Here is a 20,617-nt window from a genome sequence, read left to right as displayed (position 1 = left end):
ATTCAGCTTCTCTGCCTCTTGCTATTTTGAGCACAAATGCGTTCTTGCACCCATCTGCGCTATTTTTAATTGTTGGTATAGACCATTTCAAGGACTGTTCGTAAACTGATGTCACTTTTCCATGAACATTTCTTGCTTGTCAAAACAGAGACCATTTATCAAAGATGGGCCACTTCTATTAAAATGAATGGAAGAAATTGGAACATCCAAAGGCCATGGCCAACGGTCAGCAAAAAAAAAAAAAAATACAGCCTCACCACCGCTGCCTTTAAACACTAAGCACGCCTCTCCTCGGGAGACCGATGTCAATCTGCTTGCGTCTTCATGGGTCCAGGAACGGAGTGGTGTGAGTTAGATGCGTCGCCAGACCCGCACCCCCTGTGTGGAATTTTCCACACAGAGGATGCTAATGTGAATGTGTGCACAGATTATAACAGTTTAAACTTGCATGAGAAGGGAAATTTTCACTGTGTTACAATTGTAGGCTACTCTTTACAACTGTACTCAGTCTACCCTTTACAGTACATACTGTAGACTACACTATCAACCACACTGTAAACCCTAATGTTGTCATTATTGGAAAAATCAAGTTGTCTTAATTAACCATTAGTTTAAATGTCAAGTTTTGGGTTCATAACTCCTTTATCTATGTTCCTTGAACGTATTTATCTTAAAATCAATAGATTTAAGATTAAAATAGTAAAAAAGGTACAAAATAGAGGCTGTATGGGAATACCCACAATTATGTTTGCTTATGAGGAAATTTAAATAGTTATTACAAACTCATAGGTATTTTAAGGACCGTAGCAAGGCTTCTGGGTTGGCTTTGCTGCTGTTATATCGTACAGAACTCGGAAAGTCCCTCGGCCCCGTCACATGTATCTTTTGCTCAAATAGTACAGAAACCAGACGTGATCTCTTATTGGCCAATCCGTGAAGCGTTCACTAAAGTGAAAGTGAAAGAACGCAGGTCTGACTCAGGGGACTACTGCAGTCTAGTTTCCAGAAGTCGCCTGTTTGTTAAACATGAACTCAGCTCAGTGGGGAAACTCCTAAGACTACATACGACGGACACGGAAACAACCCCCTCCACGCCCTCTTCGTGTGTGTAAGACCTGCGGCACGTTTGCACCCTCAGATTTGGGATTCGGGATTCGAGAGCGAGACAGTGTCGGTAAGGTATTTCGTTTCCATTGCAGTAATAAAATGCGACACAAATGAGTCTAAGATTCGAAGAATTTAAAGGTGCACTCAGTATTTTTTCCTTATTACATTTTGTTTTACACCTAAAGAAGTTAATATTAGTTTTGAAATATATGTATAAAATCATGAGCACTCACATGAGATAAAGACTCATATCAGTAACCTTATAAAAACTGTTTTATTCTACATGGAGAGGGTCCGCACATGCGGGCTGCCATGTTAGAATCACACACCAGCCTAATACTACTCGCTTAATCTCTGTAACCACTCAGTTATTTGATACTTTAAATCATCATAGTGGACTGTGAATAGTAAAAAGACATTTGAAATGGAAAACTATTGATTTCGAATGATGCTGCATCCACTAGGTGACACAAACAAAAACAAAAAAAGTTACTGAGTGCACCTTTAACTGCTTTGTATATTTAAGTTTATTAAGTGTTTTCACATTTATTACCTTTAATATAATGCAGTAATTGAATGCAGACTTTGCAATGTGACTGGTATTAGCTTGATTTACTTAAAATTAAATATTAGTGCGGTAACATATAATACATGAGAACAAACACACACCTGCTGGGTTCAATCACATTACTTTGAGTAGTGTCCTGTGAAATGGTGCTAGAAAATAATCCCATGAAGGAATTTAGAAAGCCAAAGGCTTTGTCTATGGGATTTTGTGGATTTTCAATGGTCCATTATGGGAAAACCATATTTATAGTTTAGTATATAGTTTATTTAGTTGTAAAACATGTAGAAATCCGTGTCAGAACAGTCTGAAGGTTTGTGCCAAGTTTGGTGGATGTAGCTTGAAAGCTTTAGGAGGAGTTACAATTGATAATTTTGGTCTTGGTTTAAGGATTTTTGAAAAGTCTGTTGAATAACAGATTCTGGACAGTAATTTGCACCTGAATAATGACCATGAGAAACATTAACAGACATTCGGTTAACATTGCACAAAGTGAAGATAAAAGAGAGAAAAAAAAAAATATTATCTAGATACCCATCGTGGTCAAATAGTTACAACTTTTGTGACAATAAACTTTGCCCATTTTCCTTCTAATAGCTCGCAATCATTCCAGAAACATTTTTCCACAGGCAATCTTCAACAAGGGAGCTACTGCAGCTAAATCAGCCTGCTTCGACTCAAACAGAAAGACCTAAAGAGCCAGCATGTCCAAAGCCACAACAATGCCACGGCCCATGTGTTTGGTGGAGAATGTGGGTGGATCGCTCTGCATCTGTAAAGACACCATTGAGTTCCTGAGTAAGATCAATGAGCCGGTGGTGGTGGTGTCTGTGGTGGGACTCTACCGTACAGGGAAATCATACCTTATGAATCGTTTGGCAAGACAACAGTCAGGTGAGATTACCTGCTGAAACTCTTTTATCATTTGTAGTATATGTTAGGGTTAGGCCATTGAAAAAGTGTCCGATATTAATCGTTGTGCTAAAAGTGGTATCGATCCAAGTTCCATCTGATGCTATAGTTGGGCAGTTTTTGCCTCCCGAGTCAGGAAAACAATGTACTGCTGACACAAGGACGTTAATGAAACTTTTTTTTTTGGCTATTATTTTTGTCTTTTTTGTAAAGCTTGATATAAGTCATGCGCTTTCACAAAATTATAGATAGGCCTATATGCTCTGTTGTAATTTGTGAGGAAAATGCTTATGATGCTTATACAGTTTGCTAAAATCTTTTAGTAGTTTTGTAGATTAGGAGATTTTAATAAAGGATAATTAGACTTATCTTGGTCGTGAAATGACTCCTCAAAACACATATAAGATGCTCATTTGTCACCACCTTCTGTCGCAAAGATGTAATTTACAGAAATGGTCACTGAAGGAACTAAACGAATTGTTTTGGTGCACAGATTCAAAAGGCTTGAGTCACTAATGAATGAAAATCCCTGCTGCTATCGCTAAGCACAGTTCTGAAGTTTAGGCAAAGAGAAGCGTAAATAATAATAAAATACTAATTTGTCCGAGGAGATTTTTTTGTCTTGAAAATTCACAAGGTGCGGCGAGATTACAGAACAGTGGTAAGGTGCAATTTACCCTGTCCTGTAACGTTGCGCATAAAAGGTAACTTAGTCATCCTACACATATGCAAGGTGTTAATAATACATTTGTATTGTAGTTTATATAATAATTACTTAAAAGTGATAGTTCACCCAAAAATGAAAATTCTTTCATCATTTACTTACCTTCATGCTATCCCAGATGTGTATGACATTCTTTCATCTGCTGAACTCAAATGGAGATATTTAGAAGAATTTTTCACCTCTTTTGGTCCATACAATGCAAGTGAATGGGTGCCAAAATTTTGAAGCTCCAAAAATCACATAAGTCAGCATAAAGTATTCCGTAAATCTCCTGTGTTTAAATCAATGTCTTCAGAAGCGATATGATAGGTGTGGGTGAGAAACAGATCACTTTTACATTCTTCTTGTGTTTTTGTAATTCACATTCTTCATGCATACCGCCCCCTACTGGGCAGGGGGAATAATTTCAAGCCAAAAATTGACTTAAATATTGATCTGTTTTTCACCCACACCTATAATATCACTTCTGAATATATGGATTAAAACACTGGAGTCATATGAATTACTTTTATGCTGCCTTTATGTGCTTTTTGTAGCATCACAATTTTGGCACCCATTCACTTGCATTGTGTGGACCTACAGAGCTGATATCAGAGCTGATTCTTCTAAAAATCATAATTTGTGTTCTGCAGAAGAAAGAAATCATACACATCTGGGATGGCATGAGGGTGAGTAAATGATGAGAGAATTTTTATTTTTGTTTGAACTATGCCTTTAATGTGGGTTTAGTTTCTTTGTAATACTTTTGAAAGGATGCAATGAATTTGATCATTTTAGGCAAGGTACAATTATTTGTTTGGCCTTTCCCTCTTATTGCCCTTATATTTGTTGCCCAAGGTATCATTTTAGTATTGATACCCAGGTACCAGAGGCTGATATTTTACCAAAGACAAAATTTTGGTATCAATCCAAGTTCCAACCCTTGTATACACTATTATGCTGATATGAGTGCATTATTTGCATCAAGTATGAGTATATTTTAGATAATACAAATAATAGTAATAGCAATGCAATTGTCTCAGGCTTTGCTCTCGGAAACACTATTGAGTCGAAGACCAAAGGCATTTGGTTGTGGTGTTTGCCTCACCCCTTAAATAAAGGACAAACTCTGGTGCTGCTGGACACAGAAGGACTGGGTGATGTGAACAAGGTGAGGGCACTATATTCACTGCAACACAGTATACACAGGATTTAAAAAATAAATAGTTTTTATGGCTTTGTCTGTTTAGTTACGCTGCATCCGCAGTAGACAGAGGTTCAAATCATGCTGTGGCGTTTGAATGAATTAAACGAGTGGATTAGCTTTGTGTTTGAAAAATTGTTGAATGTTGTGGGATATTAAGCTGTTTTGTCTGAAGACATTGAGCTGTGTGTTTCAGGGAGACTCCAAGAATGATGGCTGGATCTTCTGTCTGGCTGTTTTGCTCAGCAGCACTCTGGTGTACAACAGTCGTGGCACCATTGATAACAATGCACTGGAACAGCTGCAGTATCCTTTAGCCTGTCACATGCATGACCATCTTTCACATATACACGCACTTCATAAGATGCTGTTGTTTCTTAATGTGCTGCAGCTACGTTACTGAACTTGCCGAGCAGATCAAGATCAGATCTCCATCAGAAGCAGCAGAAGAGGAGGAAGGAGATTCTCAGTTTGTGTGCTTTTTTCCCTCATTTGTCTGGGTCGTGAGAGATTTCACCTTGGATTTGGTAATAGAAGGAAAAAAAGTGACAGAGGATGAGTACCTTGACTTTGCCCTCCAGCTGAAGAAAGGTAATTTAGGCAGGATTACTTGCCTACCTACTGGATCCTGCTGTTTTCTGAGTACATTCCCAAAAATATTTTAGCCTTATTTATGCATTTCAATTTGATAACAAAATTCCATCCAGTTGAATTGTGTGATGGTTAACACAATTAATTTTATAAAACTTTAAAATATTTAGTTTTTTTTTAATGATATTTTATTAAACATTTCTCAGTTCAATTTGATGGAACTTTGTTATAAAATTTAAATGTGTAAATCATACAATCTTTTTTTTTTTTGGTCATTTGCTCACCGTCCTTTCAAACTGGTATGATCTTTTTCTTCTTTAAAACACAAAAGATATTTAGCAGAATGTCCAAGCTGCTCTGTTACATAGAACAAAACTGGTGCTCCAAAATGGTGACAAATACCATAAAAATAGTTAATTTGATCCTGTGCAACCATTCAATAGATTTGTGTGAGGAAGAGATCATACGTTAAGTTGTTGTTTGCTGAAAATCATAAAACTTGGTAAGGCAAGTTTATTTTATACACAGTGATAGTACTGTTTTAACTTTTGAAATGTCTCTGCACTTCTGACCATTTTCCAGTAATGTCAGTTATTGGGAAACAACTGATTTTCAAAAACATTTTTCTGTTGCAGAACAGGGGTTGATGACACAGTCATCTTGGCATACAAAATTGTATCAAATAGTTACATTTGCTTAGGCAGTCTGCAATTTCCCTTGGGTGGCTGCTGAAAAATATTCAGTGCTTAAAAAATGGCGTTAGGGGCCATTCAGACTGAACAGTTTCCTGTGCAAAAAACAAAGCTAGACGCAACAGAAAAAAAACCACAGTTGTCTCGAAATGCGTTTTTAAAAGTTGAATTTCTTTTTAACTTGACTTGGCATCTATATATAAATACAGTATATCTAAACTCAGCAAAAAAAGAAACGTCCCTTTTTCAGGACACTGTATTTTAAAGATAATTTTGTAAAAATCCAAATAACTTTACAGATCTTTATTGTAAAGGGTTTAAACAATGTTTTCCATGCTTGTTCACTGAACCATAAACAATTAATGAACATGCACCTGTGGAACGGTCGTTAAGACACTAACAGCTTACAGATGGTAGACAATTAAAGTCACAGTTATAAAAACTACTAAAGAGACCTTTCTACTGACTCTGAAAAACACCAAAAGAAAGATGCCCAGGGTCTCTGCTCATCTGCATGAATGTGCCATAGACATGCTGCATGGAGGCATGAGGACTGCAGATGTGGCCAGGGCAGTAAATTGCAATGTCCGTACTGTGAGACGACTAAGACAGTGCTACAGGGAGACAGGAAGGACAGCTGATCATCCTCGCAGTGGCAGACCACGTGTGACAACACCTGCACATGATTGGTACATCCGAATATCACACCTGCGGGACAGGTACAGGATGGCAACAGCAACTGCCCGAGTTACACCAGGAACGCATAATCCCTCCATCAGTGCTCAGACTGTCCGCAATAGGCTGAGAGAGGCTGGACTGAGGGCTTGTAGGCCTGTTGTAAGGCAGGTCCTTACCAGACATCACCGGCAACAATGTCGCCTATGGGCACAAACCCACCTTTACTGGACCAGACAGGACTGGCAAAAAGTGCTCTTCACTGACGAGTCTCGGTTTTGTCTCACCAGGGGTGATGGACGGACTCGCGTTTATCATTGAAGGAATGAGCGTTACACCGAGGCTTGTACTCTGGAGCAGGATCGATTTGGAGGTGGAGGGTCTGTCATGGTCTGGGGTGGTGTGTCACAGCATCATCGGACTGAGCTTGTTGTCATTGCAGGCAATCTCAATGCTGTGTGTTATAGGGAAGACATCCTCCTCCCGCATGTAGTACCCTTCCTGCAGGCTCATCCTGACATGACCCTCCACCATGACAATGCCACCAGCCATACTGCTCGTTCTGTGCCAGCGAAGAGCCCGGATCTCAATCCCATTGAGCATATCTGGGACCTGTTGGATCGGAGGGTGAGGGCTAGGGCCATTCCCCCCAGAAATGTCCAGGAACTTGCAAGTGCCTTGGTGGAAGAGTGGGGTAACATCTCACAGCAAGAACTGGCAAATCTGGTGCAGTTCATGAGGAGGAGATACACTGCAGTACTTAATGCAGCTTGTGGCCACACCAGATTCTGACTGTTACTTTTGATTTTGACCCCCCCTTTGTTCAGGGACACATTATTCCATTTCTGTTAGTCACATGTCTGTGAAACTTGTTCAGTTTATGTCTTATTTGTTGAATCTTTTTATGTTCATACAAATATATGCAGTATATAAAACAATTGAAATTATTATTAATGCTTCAATACACATCAAGCAACTAGTTGAATGTAAATGAATAGTGACTGAAGAGCAAATTATTTCATAACAATGTGTGATTTTTCTCCTGAAAACCTCATTTAGGTGTAAGTAAGAAAATCAGTGACTACAACCTGCCCAGGCAATGCATCCGTAATTATTTCCCTACCCGGAAGTGTTTCGTTTTCCCATTTCCAACCTCACCGGAAAAAATGACATGCTTAGAAAGTCTACAAGAACAGGACCTACTGCCAGATTTTCTTGAGGTCACAGGTCGTTTCTGTGACTACATGTTTGTCAAGAGTGCTGTGAAAACACTGAAAGGAGGATACAAAGTTACTGGGAGAAGTGAGTGTTTTACTACTGAGTTTTACTTATGAGTCACTGAGAGGTTTATGTGTTTAAATACAAAAGCCTATTCATCAAAGAGGCTTTTTAAGCTCGTCATGAGAACATCACAATTTTAACAAGATTTGAATTGAGCTACTGTAAATCTAATCAAACAATCTACTGAACTGATCAATCTACTGACCATTACTGATGAGTAAATCTATTTAAGTGTATGTTTTTGTGTGCTTTTAGTACTGGGTCATTTGGTTCAGAATTATGTGGATACAATCAGCAGTGGTCGTGTGCCCTGTCTGGACAATGCCGTGGTTGCTCTGGCAAATCTAGAGAACCAGGCTGCTGTTCAAGAAGCCTTAAAAGTGTATCAGAGTGGGATGGAAGAGGTAAAACACACACATTATGAAATAGAATGAAGTCTGTGCTGTTACTCAACAGCTTTAACCTTTCCTAGGTTTTTAAATTTATTTTTTTTTTTTTACAAAAGATTAATTTGACAGATCTATACGTTTACATGGACACCAGAAAGCGGCTTATTGTGAGAAAACAGCGTTCCTGTTTACATGCACTGTATATGCAGCATACTCTTTACGCCCACATTCATGCGGCTCGGTCAGTAAGCAGCTTTCTCCACAGCAACATAATTTTCCTGCAACGCTTGTGTAGATAACAAAGATGAGATACGAGGAAGACTTTGCTGTTTTGATTCTCTGATGCTTCACTTAATTTTTAGATATTCCAAAGTTGTTGCAGTGTTTGTTTTCTTCACTTTCTATGGCGACCAATAGTGGAATTTCTCTCGTACATAAAACTGGGATTTCTCCAATGTATGAGCGCATACTGTGTGCGAACATGAGGGACAGTCGCTATTTTACATTGTGTATGTGATTTTCCCATTGTACTCCCAGAAATGTTTCATTCAGGTTTCAAGTTTACAATTTTATTAATTCCACATGGGGCAATTAGTAGTAGGGCTCCATTCACAACAGACATACAAGAGACAAAACAACCCACCCCATTTGTTACCCTGGTCTGTTCCACGCAAGCGCACTCTTCAAACACCCATCTCTGAGAACTCCATTAAGACTCCCGAGCTTTGAAAGAGCAACCTCTGAGCAATAAAATTGTCTTTTGGGAAGTATTATGGCAGCGAAAGACCTATAATCTTCTTTATTTAGTTTTCAGTAGACACTTATGCATAACCAGCCTATTGTTTTAGTTTGCAGTGTATGTGTTGTGCATGAAGCAACTTTGGGTTTACTATGTATAAATAAAAGGGACACTATATAAATAAAACTTTATATACATTATTGTTATATAGGTTATTTTTTTAATCCAAGAACATGTTGGAGTTATTTCAACTCATTCAGCAGTTAAAACCTTCCCTTTCACTGTGCACTACTATTAGCTAGACACCAATCAAATTGCTGCAGTCATTTACTGAAAGCACATACATACAGTACACACCATGTAAATTATATGTGTTTACATGTGTTTTGCAGGTGAAGAGTAAGTTCCCAGTAAATGTGACTGATCTTACTGTGGAGCACAAGAAGTTTAGCAGTTTGGCCACCTCTGAGTTCATGAAATGTTCCTTTAAAGATGAAAAAGGAGAGTACCTTGGAAAACTGGTGGTGAGTTTCAAATACACAATTATACACACACACTTAAAGCACTCATACATGCACACTAGAATACAGGCATTTGATAATAATGCAGCCATTATTTAGTCATATTATCAAATACACACAGGCTTGTTAATGTATTTCTTGTTATGCATTATTTTTAAATGATTTTTAAGTAAAGCATTTAAATATTGCCTATTGTGAAGGAAGAAATTTGTCTATTTTATAAAAGTTGGAAGGGGAGCTGTGATGGATTCTTTTGATTTACCTTTATTTTCCAAGTAATTTTAGAAACAAAGAGTACAGAATCAGACCTTTGAGGAATATATTGACTTTGCACATAAACATAAATTGCATACACATGTGCTAAAAGCCTGGTGTTTAGACCAACAATATTCTGAAATAAACATATCTAAATACAGTATCACTCATATACAGTATCTCACAGAAGTGAGTACACCCCTCACATTTTAGTAAATATTTTATTATATCTTTTCATGTGACAGCACTGAAGAAATGACACTTTGCTACAATGTAAAGTAGTGAGTGTACAGCTTGTATAACAGTGTAAATTTGCTGTCCCCTCAAAATAACTCAACACACAGCCATTAATGTCTAAACCGCTGGCAACAAAAGTGAGTACACCCCTAAGTGAAAATGTCCAAATTGGGCCCAAAGTGTCAATATTTTGTGTGGCCACCATTATTTTCCAGCACTGCTTTAACCCTCTTGGGCATGGAGTTCACCAGAGCTTCACAGGTTGCCACTGGAGTCCTCTTCCACTCCTCCATGACGACATTACGGAGCTGGTGGATGTTAGAGACCTTGCGCTCCTCCACCTTCCGTTTGAGGATGCCCCACAGATGCTCAATAGGGTTTAGGTCTGGAGACATGCTTGGCTGGTCCATCACCTTTACCCTCAGCTTCTTTAGCAATGCAGTTGTCGTCTTGGAGGTGTGTTTGGGGTCGTTATCATGTTGGAATACTGCCCTGCGGCCCAGTCTCCGAAGGGAGGGGATCATGCTCTGCTTCAGTATGTCACAGTACATGTTGGAATTCATGGTTCCCTTAATGAACTGTTGCTCCCCAGTGCCAGCAGCACTCATGCAGCCCCAGACCACGACACTCCCACAACCATGCTTGACTGTAGGCAAGACACACTTGTCTTTGTGCTCCTCACCTGGTTGCCGCCACACACGCTTGACACCATCTGAACCAAATAAGTTTATCTTGGTCTCATCAGACCATAGGACATGGTTCCAGTAATCCACGTCCTTAGTCTGCTTGTCTTCTTTCTTGTGCATCATCTTTAGAAGAGGCTTCCTTCTGGGACGACAGCCATGCAGACCAATTTGATGCAGTGTGCGGCATATGGTCTGAGCACTGACAGGCTGACCCCCCACCCCTTCAACCTCTGCAGCAATGCTGGCAGCACTCATACGTCTATTTCCCAAAGACAACCTCTGGATATGACGCTGAGCACGTGCACTCAACTTCTTTGGTCGACCATGGCGAGGCCTGTTCTGAGTGGAACCTGTCCTGTTAAACCGCTGTATGGTCTTGGCCACCGTGCTGCAGCTCAGTTTCAGGGTCTTGGCAATCTTCTTATAGCCTAGGCCATTTTATGTAGAGCAGCAATTCTTTTTTTCAGACCCTCAGAGAGTTCTTTGCCATGAGGTGCCATGTTGAACTTCCAGTGACCAGTATAAGAGAGTGAGAGCGATAACACCAAATTTAACACACCTGCTCCCCATTCACACCTGAGACCTTGTAACACTAACGAATCACATGACACCGGGGAGGGAAAATGGCTAATTGTGCCCAATTTGGACATTTTCACTTAGGGGTGTACTCACTTTTGTTGCCAGCGGTTTAGACATTAATGGCTGTGTGTTGAGTTATTTTGAGGGGACAGCAAATTTACACTGTTATACAAGCTGTACACTCACTACTTTACATTGTAGCAAAGTGTCATTTCTTCAGTATTGTCACATGAAAAGATATAATAAAATATTTACTAAAATGTGAGGGGTGTACTCACTTCTGTGAGATATTGTATATTAGTTGGATTTTTTAAATATTTGAGTATTTAATTTTGTTTTTGTTTAAAGGAATAGTTCACCCCAAAATGAAAATTCTCTCATCATTTACTCACCCTCATGCCAAACCAGATGTGTATGACATTCTTTTTTCTGCAAACAAAGACAACAACACAAACAAAGATGTTTAGAAGAATATCTCAGCTTTGTAGGTCCATGCAATGCAAGTGAATGGTAAGCTGCAAAAAGCACATAAATGCAGCATAAACATAATCCATAAGACTCCAGTGGTTTAATCCATGTCTTCTGGAGTAATCCAATTGGTATTGGGTGAGAACAGTCCAGAATATAACTCCTTTTTCACTGTACATCTTGCAATTGCAGTCTCTAGACATGATCGTAATTTCAAGCTTGATTACACTTCTAGCGCTTGACGCATTAGCAGAGCGCTAGACGGTGCTAGGAAGTGTAATCAAGCTTGAAATCATAATCGCCAGGGAGACTGCTGATGTCAAGATTTATAGTGAATCAGGGAGTTATATTTTGGTCTGTTCTCACCCAAAATCGATTGAATTGCTTTTCGGAGCTTAAATGGTTTGGTCACCATTTAATTGCACTGTATACTATGGACCTACAGAGCTAAGATATTCTTCTGTCAATCTTTGTTTGTGGTATACAGAAGAAAGAAAGACATGTCTGGGATGGCATGAGGGTGAGTAAATAAAGAGAGAATTTTCATTTTGGGGTGAACTATTCCTTTAATTTTACTATCTAACCATACCGTATAACAAAGTGTTTAGGTGTAATTTGTAGACTTAAAATTAGTAGGCTAAGTGTAAAAAACCTCATATAAAATAAATGATGCTTTTATTAATTATTTTATATATTTTATTTTTCTAAGAAGAAATAAAGATTTGTGTGCAAAATTGTAATGAAAAGAAAGTTAAATGCTTGCAACTTCATTGATCATGAAAGGCATGCTATTAGATGTTTTAATTTACAATTTGCTCCACTGTGTACACACATATGAGGTTCCACCAACAAATGAAACTCAATAAATCAACAATAAAACAAATTGGGCTCTATTTTCGTGAGTGCACAAACGTCTTATTCAATTTCCGTGAGAGCACTAATTCTAAGTGCAATTTTCGTGCCAGCGCAAATGGGCGTGGGTGGGAGTGTTTGCGCTATGGTGGGTGTATGCGCGCACACTGTGGGTGAATTGTATGTAAATAAAGTGGCGCAAAGCGCAGTTTGCTATTTTGCTGAGAAACAGGTCTTTGCGCTAAGACGTTTCAATACCACCTCTTAATTCAGTTCCTGCATTTGCAGTTTGGAGATTCCACCAGCAGGTGGTAATAAAGTTCATGTCCAAATTCTGAAAGTACACAACACCAAATAATGTCCCTGAAAATCAAAGTTTTTCAGGGGTAATCACTTGAGATTTGTATTAAACTTTCTAGAGGTCGTGGTTTATTTTTTCAGTTATTTGTATTATTATTTTTATTGTAATGTTATATGTATTGCTATTATTGTATATTTACAATTGTATTTATGATTTAATTTGTAGCCTACTAGTAATTTTCCACCTGTTGTTGAGATTGTTTTTTTTAAGTCACTGCAAAAGGGGCCAGTGGAAGAAGGAGAGACTAAAATGTTTGGATTTGGTATGATTTTTTACCTCTTTATTATTTTGATTATATTTTCATTTTGTTAAAGTGTAATATTTTTGGTTTATTTATTTATTTTTTTGTGTTTGAATACATACATTTTTTAAATCAAAATCGACCGGTAGAAGTGAAGTGCGTGCCGATACAATCACTGTTAATAGTAGCCATGATTTGTGTGTCAGTAGATGAATACGATTAATAATACTCACATTCCCTCTAATTTAACTGAGCGTACATCCAAATTCAGAAAATCACATTTTCTATGCGTATAAAAGGAGCGTCACTGTCATAGAAATATGCCTGGATTTCATCAAGGACGCAGTTAATGTAAATTTTTAATTCTTCTAATTCATTGCATACATTTACACTACCAGCTTCTTATGAATGTGCTGTATTTATATCGTTGGTGCTTGACAGGGTATGGACTATATATAATAGGACGCAGACGGTGGAAATCCAATTGCATTTGATCAAGCCCATTTGCGCGTTTTGTGGGCGATATTGCCAAACCTACTTGTGCCGAGACTTAGGGCGTGCTTGCACGAAAATACCAAAAATACATGGCCATGCCCACTTCCTTTGCACTTATGGCATAGTAAATTAAAATAGGGCCCATTAACTTATAGACATGCACACAGACATACAAAGACGGTGTGCGTAGATACAATTTACATGTGTATGATTACAGGAAGCCATAGATACGTACTATGTTGACCTGATAGATAAGAATGAAAAGACATCAGAGAAAAAGTGCGGAGACCTGCTGAAGAATTTGTTCTCTGAGATGAGTGAGCGGATGCAGAATGGAGTGTACAGTCAGCCTGGAGGATACGAACTTTACTGCAGGGACCGAGACGCCGCCATTGCAGAATACCGCAGTGAGCCCAACAAAGGAGTCAGGGTGAGGACATTCACTGTGTTTGTTTTTGTGAGATTGTGTTTGTTAGTGTATGCATTTGTGTGGGGATCCATTAAAAAATGGCTTACCATCTAAAAATGCAGAAAGGCTTCTGTAAGGGTTAGGCTTATCATTAGCCCAACATGAAAACAATAGTAGTCAATGGAAAGTCCACCATAATAGAAAAACACGTTTGAGTGGATGCTTGTATCTTTGTTTAAGTGTTTCTAAGATATCTTTTTGTGGGCAGGCGGAGGCCGTGCTGAATGAGTTTTTGAAGGAGCGGGGAGCTGAAGCAAACAGCATCCTTCACACTGATAAAAAACTCACTGAAAACGACAGAAAGATTCAAGGTAAATATTTATTAAGAACCAACCTAATGAGTATCTTTTTATTTCATGATTCAGCTGTCTAATCCTGGAGTATTTGTAATTAAAAAAGCTCATGTGAAATGGAAACCAGAGCCAAGTCAAGTTCTTAATGAAGAGCAGGATCTAAGGCAGGGGTGTCAAACTAATTTTAGGTCAAGGGCCGAATTGGACTAAACATCACCTTATGTGGGCCATTTTATTACTTGTTAAACCTTGCTGTAGGCTACATGCATTCTCCATACATGCTCATAGTATACTCATATTATAACAGTAATATTTGTGTTTATATTACGCTGATACCCAGTGACGTAGAAGCATCACGCAAAAGCAGAAGTTCTCATTTATCGATTTGCATTCGACAATGATTCATATATTTTGTGAGTGAAAGTGTCCAATTTTGGGGATTATCGGGATCAAACAAACAATATTTGATGTGATCCAACATGCAGATGCTCCTGAGTGTCTGCCAAGCAACATATGCAGAAGAAAGTAATAGAGATCTTGTTCTGCACCAGCTACTCGAGGATTAAAAACGCTACAGGAATATCGCAGATTAATTTTCCTTTCCGCGTTTCCTTGCCGTGAGCAGCGCTGAATTTACACTGTTTTCTCACCAAATCTCGCAGTTACAACTGAGTCCACTGGGGGTGCTGTGGATACGTGTTGTTGAGGTGTCAGATGAGAGAAGATACATTTGTATTTATTTATTTTTATTTCATTTTTTTTCTTCCCTTTTCAACCCAATTTGGAATGCCCAATTCTCAATGTGCTCTAAGTCCTCATGGTGGCGTAGTAACTCGCCTCAGTCCGGGTGGCGGAGGACGAATCTCAGTTGCCTCCGTGTCTGAGACTGTCAGTCCGTGCATCTTATCATGTGGCTTGTTGAGTGCGTTAATGTGGAGACATAGCGCATGAGGAGGCTTCACGCTATTCTCTGCGGCATCCACGCACAACCAGTGTACGTGCGTATGTACTTCCTTAAGAGTACTGCGAAGCTTGCTTTTGTGGTGTTCCCATGATTAAGCTAAACATATTGTGCCTTAGTGTGAGAAATGTGTGGTTAGGTCGAATAGGTCAAGGAAGAGGTACATAACACCCCAGCTGCAGGTTTGTATGGTATCAGATCATAAACTATAACACGGAGCAAAACATTGCAAATTGGCAAAGACATCTGTTCTCGTATCTCTGCTACACAATGTCAAAGGAGGCATAAACATCTCTCAGAGGCTTCTAGAAGTAACAAAGTAACCATGGACCTCTTATATAGCATAATAATAAATCCTTGATATTTCTGCATACATTTGAAATATTATCAAGTTCATCGATAACATGAATGTATAGATAAATGATTACAGAAACATTCATTACTGAAATTAATAAGCTTTCATAACTGATTATAAATGATGAATATGTCTTATACCATAAATAATAATGCCATAAGTCATAGAAATATATTTGACCAATGCATACATTTTTAATATAATTTCTCTTTCCTTTTATCTTGGCTGAATGATCAGAGGAAAAACAAAAGGCAGCTCTGATGGAACAGCGGTGTAAAGAAGAGGAAGAGAAACGAATTGAGAGTGAAAAAATGATGGAGGTGGAGAAAGAGCGGCAGGAGGACAGAATGAGGCAGATGGAGGACAAGTTTAGATATGAGATGCAGCAGCAACAGCAGGAGATGGACAGAGCTCTGGAGAGCAAACTGAAGGAGCAGGAAGAGCTGCTAAACAACGGCTTTAAGGAGAAAGCTGGTTTTCTTGAGGAAGAGATAAGGAATCTTAAAAAAGAACAGGAAAAGAGACATTCTGGTGGCTTTTTTAAGGAAATTTTTATGCCTCTTGTCACCACTGCGGCACAATTGTTTCCCAGCTTACTCGCTCACAGAGGGATGATGAAGGGACCAAAATAATGAACCATGAATAACAAATAATAAAATAAATATGCAAAACATTGTTACATCCCATTCATTCATTTATAAATGTGTGGGAAAAAGTGGTGGAGACAGTTGGGTGGTGGTGCCCAGACGTGTTTGTTGTGACCTTACGAATTGGTGAAGGCTTATCTAATGAGTATTAATTATATTATGTAAAAATAATTAAACATGATTTTTGCTGTTTTGAAATAGTCTTCTATGTATTGTATTGTTGCAGAGATTAGGCCTTTAGAAGAGTTTGCTTATGTCCAAGTCAAAAACTGACATTACAAATAATTAAAATAGCATTTTCATTAGCTCATTGACGTACTATTTTTCAAGTCTTAAAATTTTAAAACTATTTAGCATTTTGGAAAGACATTCAGTAGGCTGCCCGATAGTGTGCTTGATTCAACGCAAATCCTATGAAATGAAAAATACCAGAAATACAAATAAAATATCTGTATATCAGGGTAAGTTGTAAACCATCATTTTGATCCTGTATGTTCTCAGAAAAAGTAAATAAATCCTTGTTACATTAAACTCAGATTTTAAGTGCTGTCTTAAAAGTGTGTGTGTGTGTGTGTGTGTGTGTGTGTTCAAGTATACTGTCATATTGCTACATGAATACAATAAATGTTTTTTATGGTTTGATAAACTCTAAAATAGAGGTCGACCGATTTGTTTTTGCCGATACTGAGAACTTGGGAAGTGGAAAAGGCTTTTAACCGATTACGTTTTTTAAACTGATCTACTGTATATAATGTTAAAAACGTTTTTAGACTTTCCTTACTGTGACGGGCCGAGACTTAGAGTCTACAAGAGTCCAAAATGAACAAAATCTCTGATGCAGTTTATTGTCCAACCAAAATCCCAATATAAGGTGTAAAAATATGAAGATTTGGTGCATACGCAGGACTTTTAACTATAAACAAGCCCGGAATACACTTATTTATTTCTGGACTCTTATTTTGGAATGATGGAGACTTGGCTCCTTTACAATTCTCTATATTTACAGCATTGTAAAAAGTATTTACCATTTATTTAAGTATTTATTAAGCTTATTATAGCCAATATTCACCAGATTATAACTACTTGCATGGATTTTTGCCGATAACCGATAGTTCCAAAAAGCAACTATCAGCACAGATTAATCGGTAAAATCGATATATTGGCATACCTCTACTCTAAAACATTTTATCTACTTGCTTGGTTGGTCTCTATTTCAGCTTGGTCAATGGATTAAATATGTCAAATTAAATGTTTAAATTCATAACTGCACATGCTTTTAATAACTAATTTTAATCACTGGTTAAAGCTTTAAACAATAATTAGTTACAATATTGATATGCAACTACACAAAGGTCTGGGGTGTCTTACCGCCCTGGGGGGTGTAATATTAAAGTCTGAGAACCTCTGCTCTAGGGCAAATAGGAAACAGTATTCACAAATTGCTTTTCATGGTTTTCTGAAGTCCCCAATGAAGCTTATATTAGGATTCACAGATTGTTTGTATCAATTAAAAGTAAACACAATAAATTAAATAACACATTGTAACAACTGTTTTTTTGTTCTTTTTTTTCTGGGTAGTAAGTGTTATTTCCTAATTGCTTATGCCTCAAAAGTATAGATATGACTATTGTTCCCCACAAACTTTGCTTTTGTGACCAGGACAGTGATATTTTGAAATATACCTATGTCCAATGAGAAAACGTTCACATAAAGTCAGATAAAACAACATATGAATCCAAATTAACATGTATTTATACTTAATACAAAAATGACTACAAAAGATTTAGAAGTGAGTAGTTTTTCGAGATTTACGATTATACTGTAAATCACTTTCATGAATCAGCCCCCAAATGTAGTCTCCCATCGTGTTCTCGTTATACTGTCCTTGGTAGCGGCGTTCAAAGTCCAGTATGTCCTGATGGAAGCGCTCGCCTTGCTTCTCCGAGTACGCTCCCATGTTCTCCTTGAATTTATCAAGATGAGCATCAAGGATATGGACTTTGAGGGATTTCAGAGGTGGAGCTGAGGAGAGAAACCCATACTACCCCAACCAAAAAGACCTCAACGACTTGATTAGAGATCTTGGTCTCACCAATGGATGAAAGTGTGCAAGTTGCAGATCAGAGGAAGCATCACCAACCTTTTTCCAGCTTCTTCACCCATCAAGATGGGCTCTGCTTCTGCCACAATGTGACCAGTCTGTTCGAGGCAATCGGAATCGCCTGTAACCAGAATGAGTGGCACCTCTTCATTGACAGCTCATCCAGGAGCCTCAAAGCCGTGCTGCTCCATAATGGTAACAAGTTCCCGTCTCTTCCCCTGGCTCACTCGGTGCACCTCAAAGAGGAATACAACAGCATCAAGACCTTGTTGGATGCCTTGAAGTATGATGAGTACGGCTGGGAGGTCATAGAAGACTTCAAAATGGTGGCATTCCTGATGGATCTCCAAGGCGGTTTTACCAAGTTTCCCTGCTATCTTTGCCTTTGGGACAGCAGGGACACCAAGGTGCACTACCACAGGCAGGACTGGTCACAGCTGAACCGAGTTCTTTGTGGGGAGGAACAACGTCAAGTGGGAGCCACTGGTGAAACCCCGGAAGGTGCTGATGCCACCACTGCACATCAAATTGGGCCTTATGAAACAATTTGTCAGAGCTCTAGATAAGGAGTCGGCAGCCTTCAAGTACCTTCAAGACTTCTTCCCTAAGCTGTCTGAGGCAAAGTTCAAAGCCGGTGTCTTAGTCGGACCACAGATAAAGAAGATCCTGGAGTGCAATGAATTCCCCAAGAAGCTCACTAGTAAGGAGAAAGCGGCTTGGAACAGCTTTGTCACAGTGGTTCGGGGCTTCCTGGGCAATCACAAGGCCGAAAACTATGTGGAGCTGGTTGAGACTCTGGTGAAGAACTACGGCACAATGGGCCGTAGGATGTCCCTCAAAGTCCATATCCTTGATGCTCATCTTGATAAATTCAAGGAGAACATGGGAGCGTACTCGGAGGAGCAAGGCGAGCGCTTCCATCAGGATATTCTGGATTTTGAACGCCGCTACCAAGGACAGTATAACGAGAACATGATGGGAGACTACATTTGGGGGCTGATTCGTGAAAGTGATTTACAGTATAATCGTCAATCTCAAAAAACTACTCACTTCTAAGTCTTTTGTAGTCATTTTTGTATTACTTTAGTATAAATACATGTTAACTTGGATTCATATGTTGTTTTTTTCTGACTTTATGTGAACGAAAAGACACAAATTCGAAAAAGGTAAATTTCAAAATATCACTGTCCTGATCACAAAAGCAAAGTTTGTGGGGAATAATAGCCATTTTCTATACTTTTGAGGCATAAGCAATTAGGAAATAACACTTACTACCCAGGAACACAAATTGTGTTACATAGTGTAATAAATATTGAAATGTTTAGTCTAGTTTAGTTTAGTAATGATCACTTCACAAATGCTGGTGCTTGCTTTGAGGTAAATATACTAGGCTTTTTAAGGGATAGTTCACCCAAAAATAAAAATTATCTCATAAATTACATTTCTCATCCTAATTTTGAAGATTTTTATAAGAATATTTCAGCTCTGTAGGTCCATAAAATGCAAGTGAATGGTGTCCGGAACTCAGAAGGTCCAAAAAGGACATAAAGGCAGCATAAAAGTTATCCATATAGGCATTTTTCCACCATCGGGCCGAACAGTTCTTATCGCAAAACCATACAATTCCGTGCCGATCCGGGCCAGCTGGCACGGTTAAGGTTTTTTCACTGTGGTACGTAACAGATTTGTCTTTTGGCGATGCCGAGAGGTAAACATTGGAGTGAGTGTGGCCAAAGTCTTTCTAGCAAGTCAGTTCACTGTCAGCCAGTGCAGCTCCTATCTACTTGAATGTTTCATATTATGCCCTGTATGTTTTGTTGATAGAGTTTTGGCAGAGGGAGAGGTTATAAGTGGACATCAAGGTCGAGATGTTCCCATCAGTGTGCGAACTATACAATAAAACTATTAGTTGTAGACACTTAAAATGATATCAAAAACATAAAAATTTCCAAACTTGTTTCAGTTTTACAGAGTTACAGGGTTTTCTTTAAAGCTGCTTTGAAAAGATATTTATTGTGAAAGCGCTGTACAAATAAAACTGACTTATGTGATTCGAATTTTTTCCCATTCATTGAAGTCTCTTCCTTGTAGAGACATGACTGCTTTTTTTTTGGACAAACTTGCTGGACATATAAGTATATCTATCAATATACATATGAAGAGAGTCTTCTTTTAAAAGAGACCATTTTATTTTGAGGATGAGCCACAAGTTAAAGGAGTAGTTCACCTAAAAATGGA

At 38.5% G+C, this 20,617-nt stretch overlaps 1 protein-coding gene across 1 annotated transcript; it reads left to right on the top strand.

The window, feature by feature from the left end:
- Positions 1 to 954: 954 nt before the first annotated feature.
- On the top strand, positions 955 to 16,813 carry LOC127440986 (guanylate-binding protein 1-like). The gene is made up of 11 exons (XM_051698080.1): positions 955 to 1,174; positions 2,302 to 2,566; positions 4,331 to 4,458; positions 4,688 to 4,797; positions 4,883 to 5,082; positions 7,509 to 7,751; positions 7,986 to 8,134; positions 9,251 to 9,382; positions 13,771 to 13,983; positions 14,231 to 14,333; positions 15,869 to 16,813. The coding sequence occupies exons 2-11, from the start codon at positions 2,377 to 2,379 to the stop codon at positions 16,261 to 16,263; spliced, it is 1,863 nt and encodes a 620-aa protein (XP_051554040.1). The 5' UTR covers positions 955 to 1,174; positions 2,302 to 2,376; the 3' UTR covers positions 16,264 to 16,813.
- The last annotated feature ends 3,804 nt before the right edge of the window (positions 16,814 to 20,617 follow it).

The sequence above is a fragment of the Myxocyprinus asiaticus genome, chromosome 5 (assembly GCF_019703515.2).
Source record: "Myxocyprinus asiaticus isolate MX2 ecotype Aquarium Trade chromosome 5, UBuf_Myxa_2, whole genome shotgun sequence".
Lineage (NCBI taxonomy): Eukaryota > Metazoa > Chordata > Actinopteri > Cypriniformes > Catostomidae > Myxocyprinus > Myxocyprinus asiaticus.
Note: the sequence above shows the minus strand (reverse complement) of the source record. Positions and strands in the feature narration are given on the sequence as shown.

Coding starts and splice junctions, on each gene's coding strand:
- LOC127440986 (XM_051698080.1), top strand. CDS start 2,377: ATGTCCAAAGCCACAACAATGCCACGGCCCATGTGTTTGGTGGAGAAT. Junction 4,798..4,882: donor AATGCACTGGAACAGCTGCA/GTATCCTTTAGC, acceptor AATGTGCTGCAG/CTACGTTACTGAACTTGCCG. Junction 13,984..14,230: donor AGCCCAACAAAGGAGTCAGG/GTGAGGACATTC, acceptor TTTTGTGGGCAG/GCGGAGGCCGTGCTGAATGA.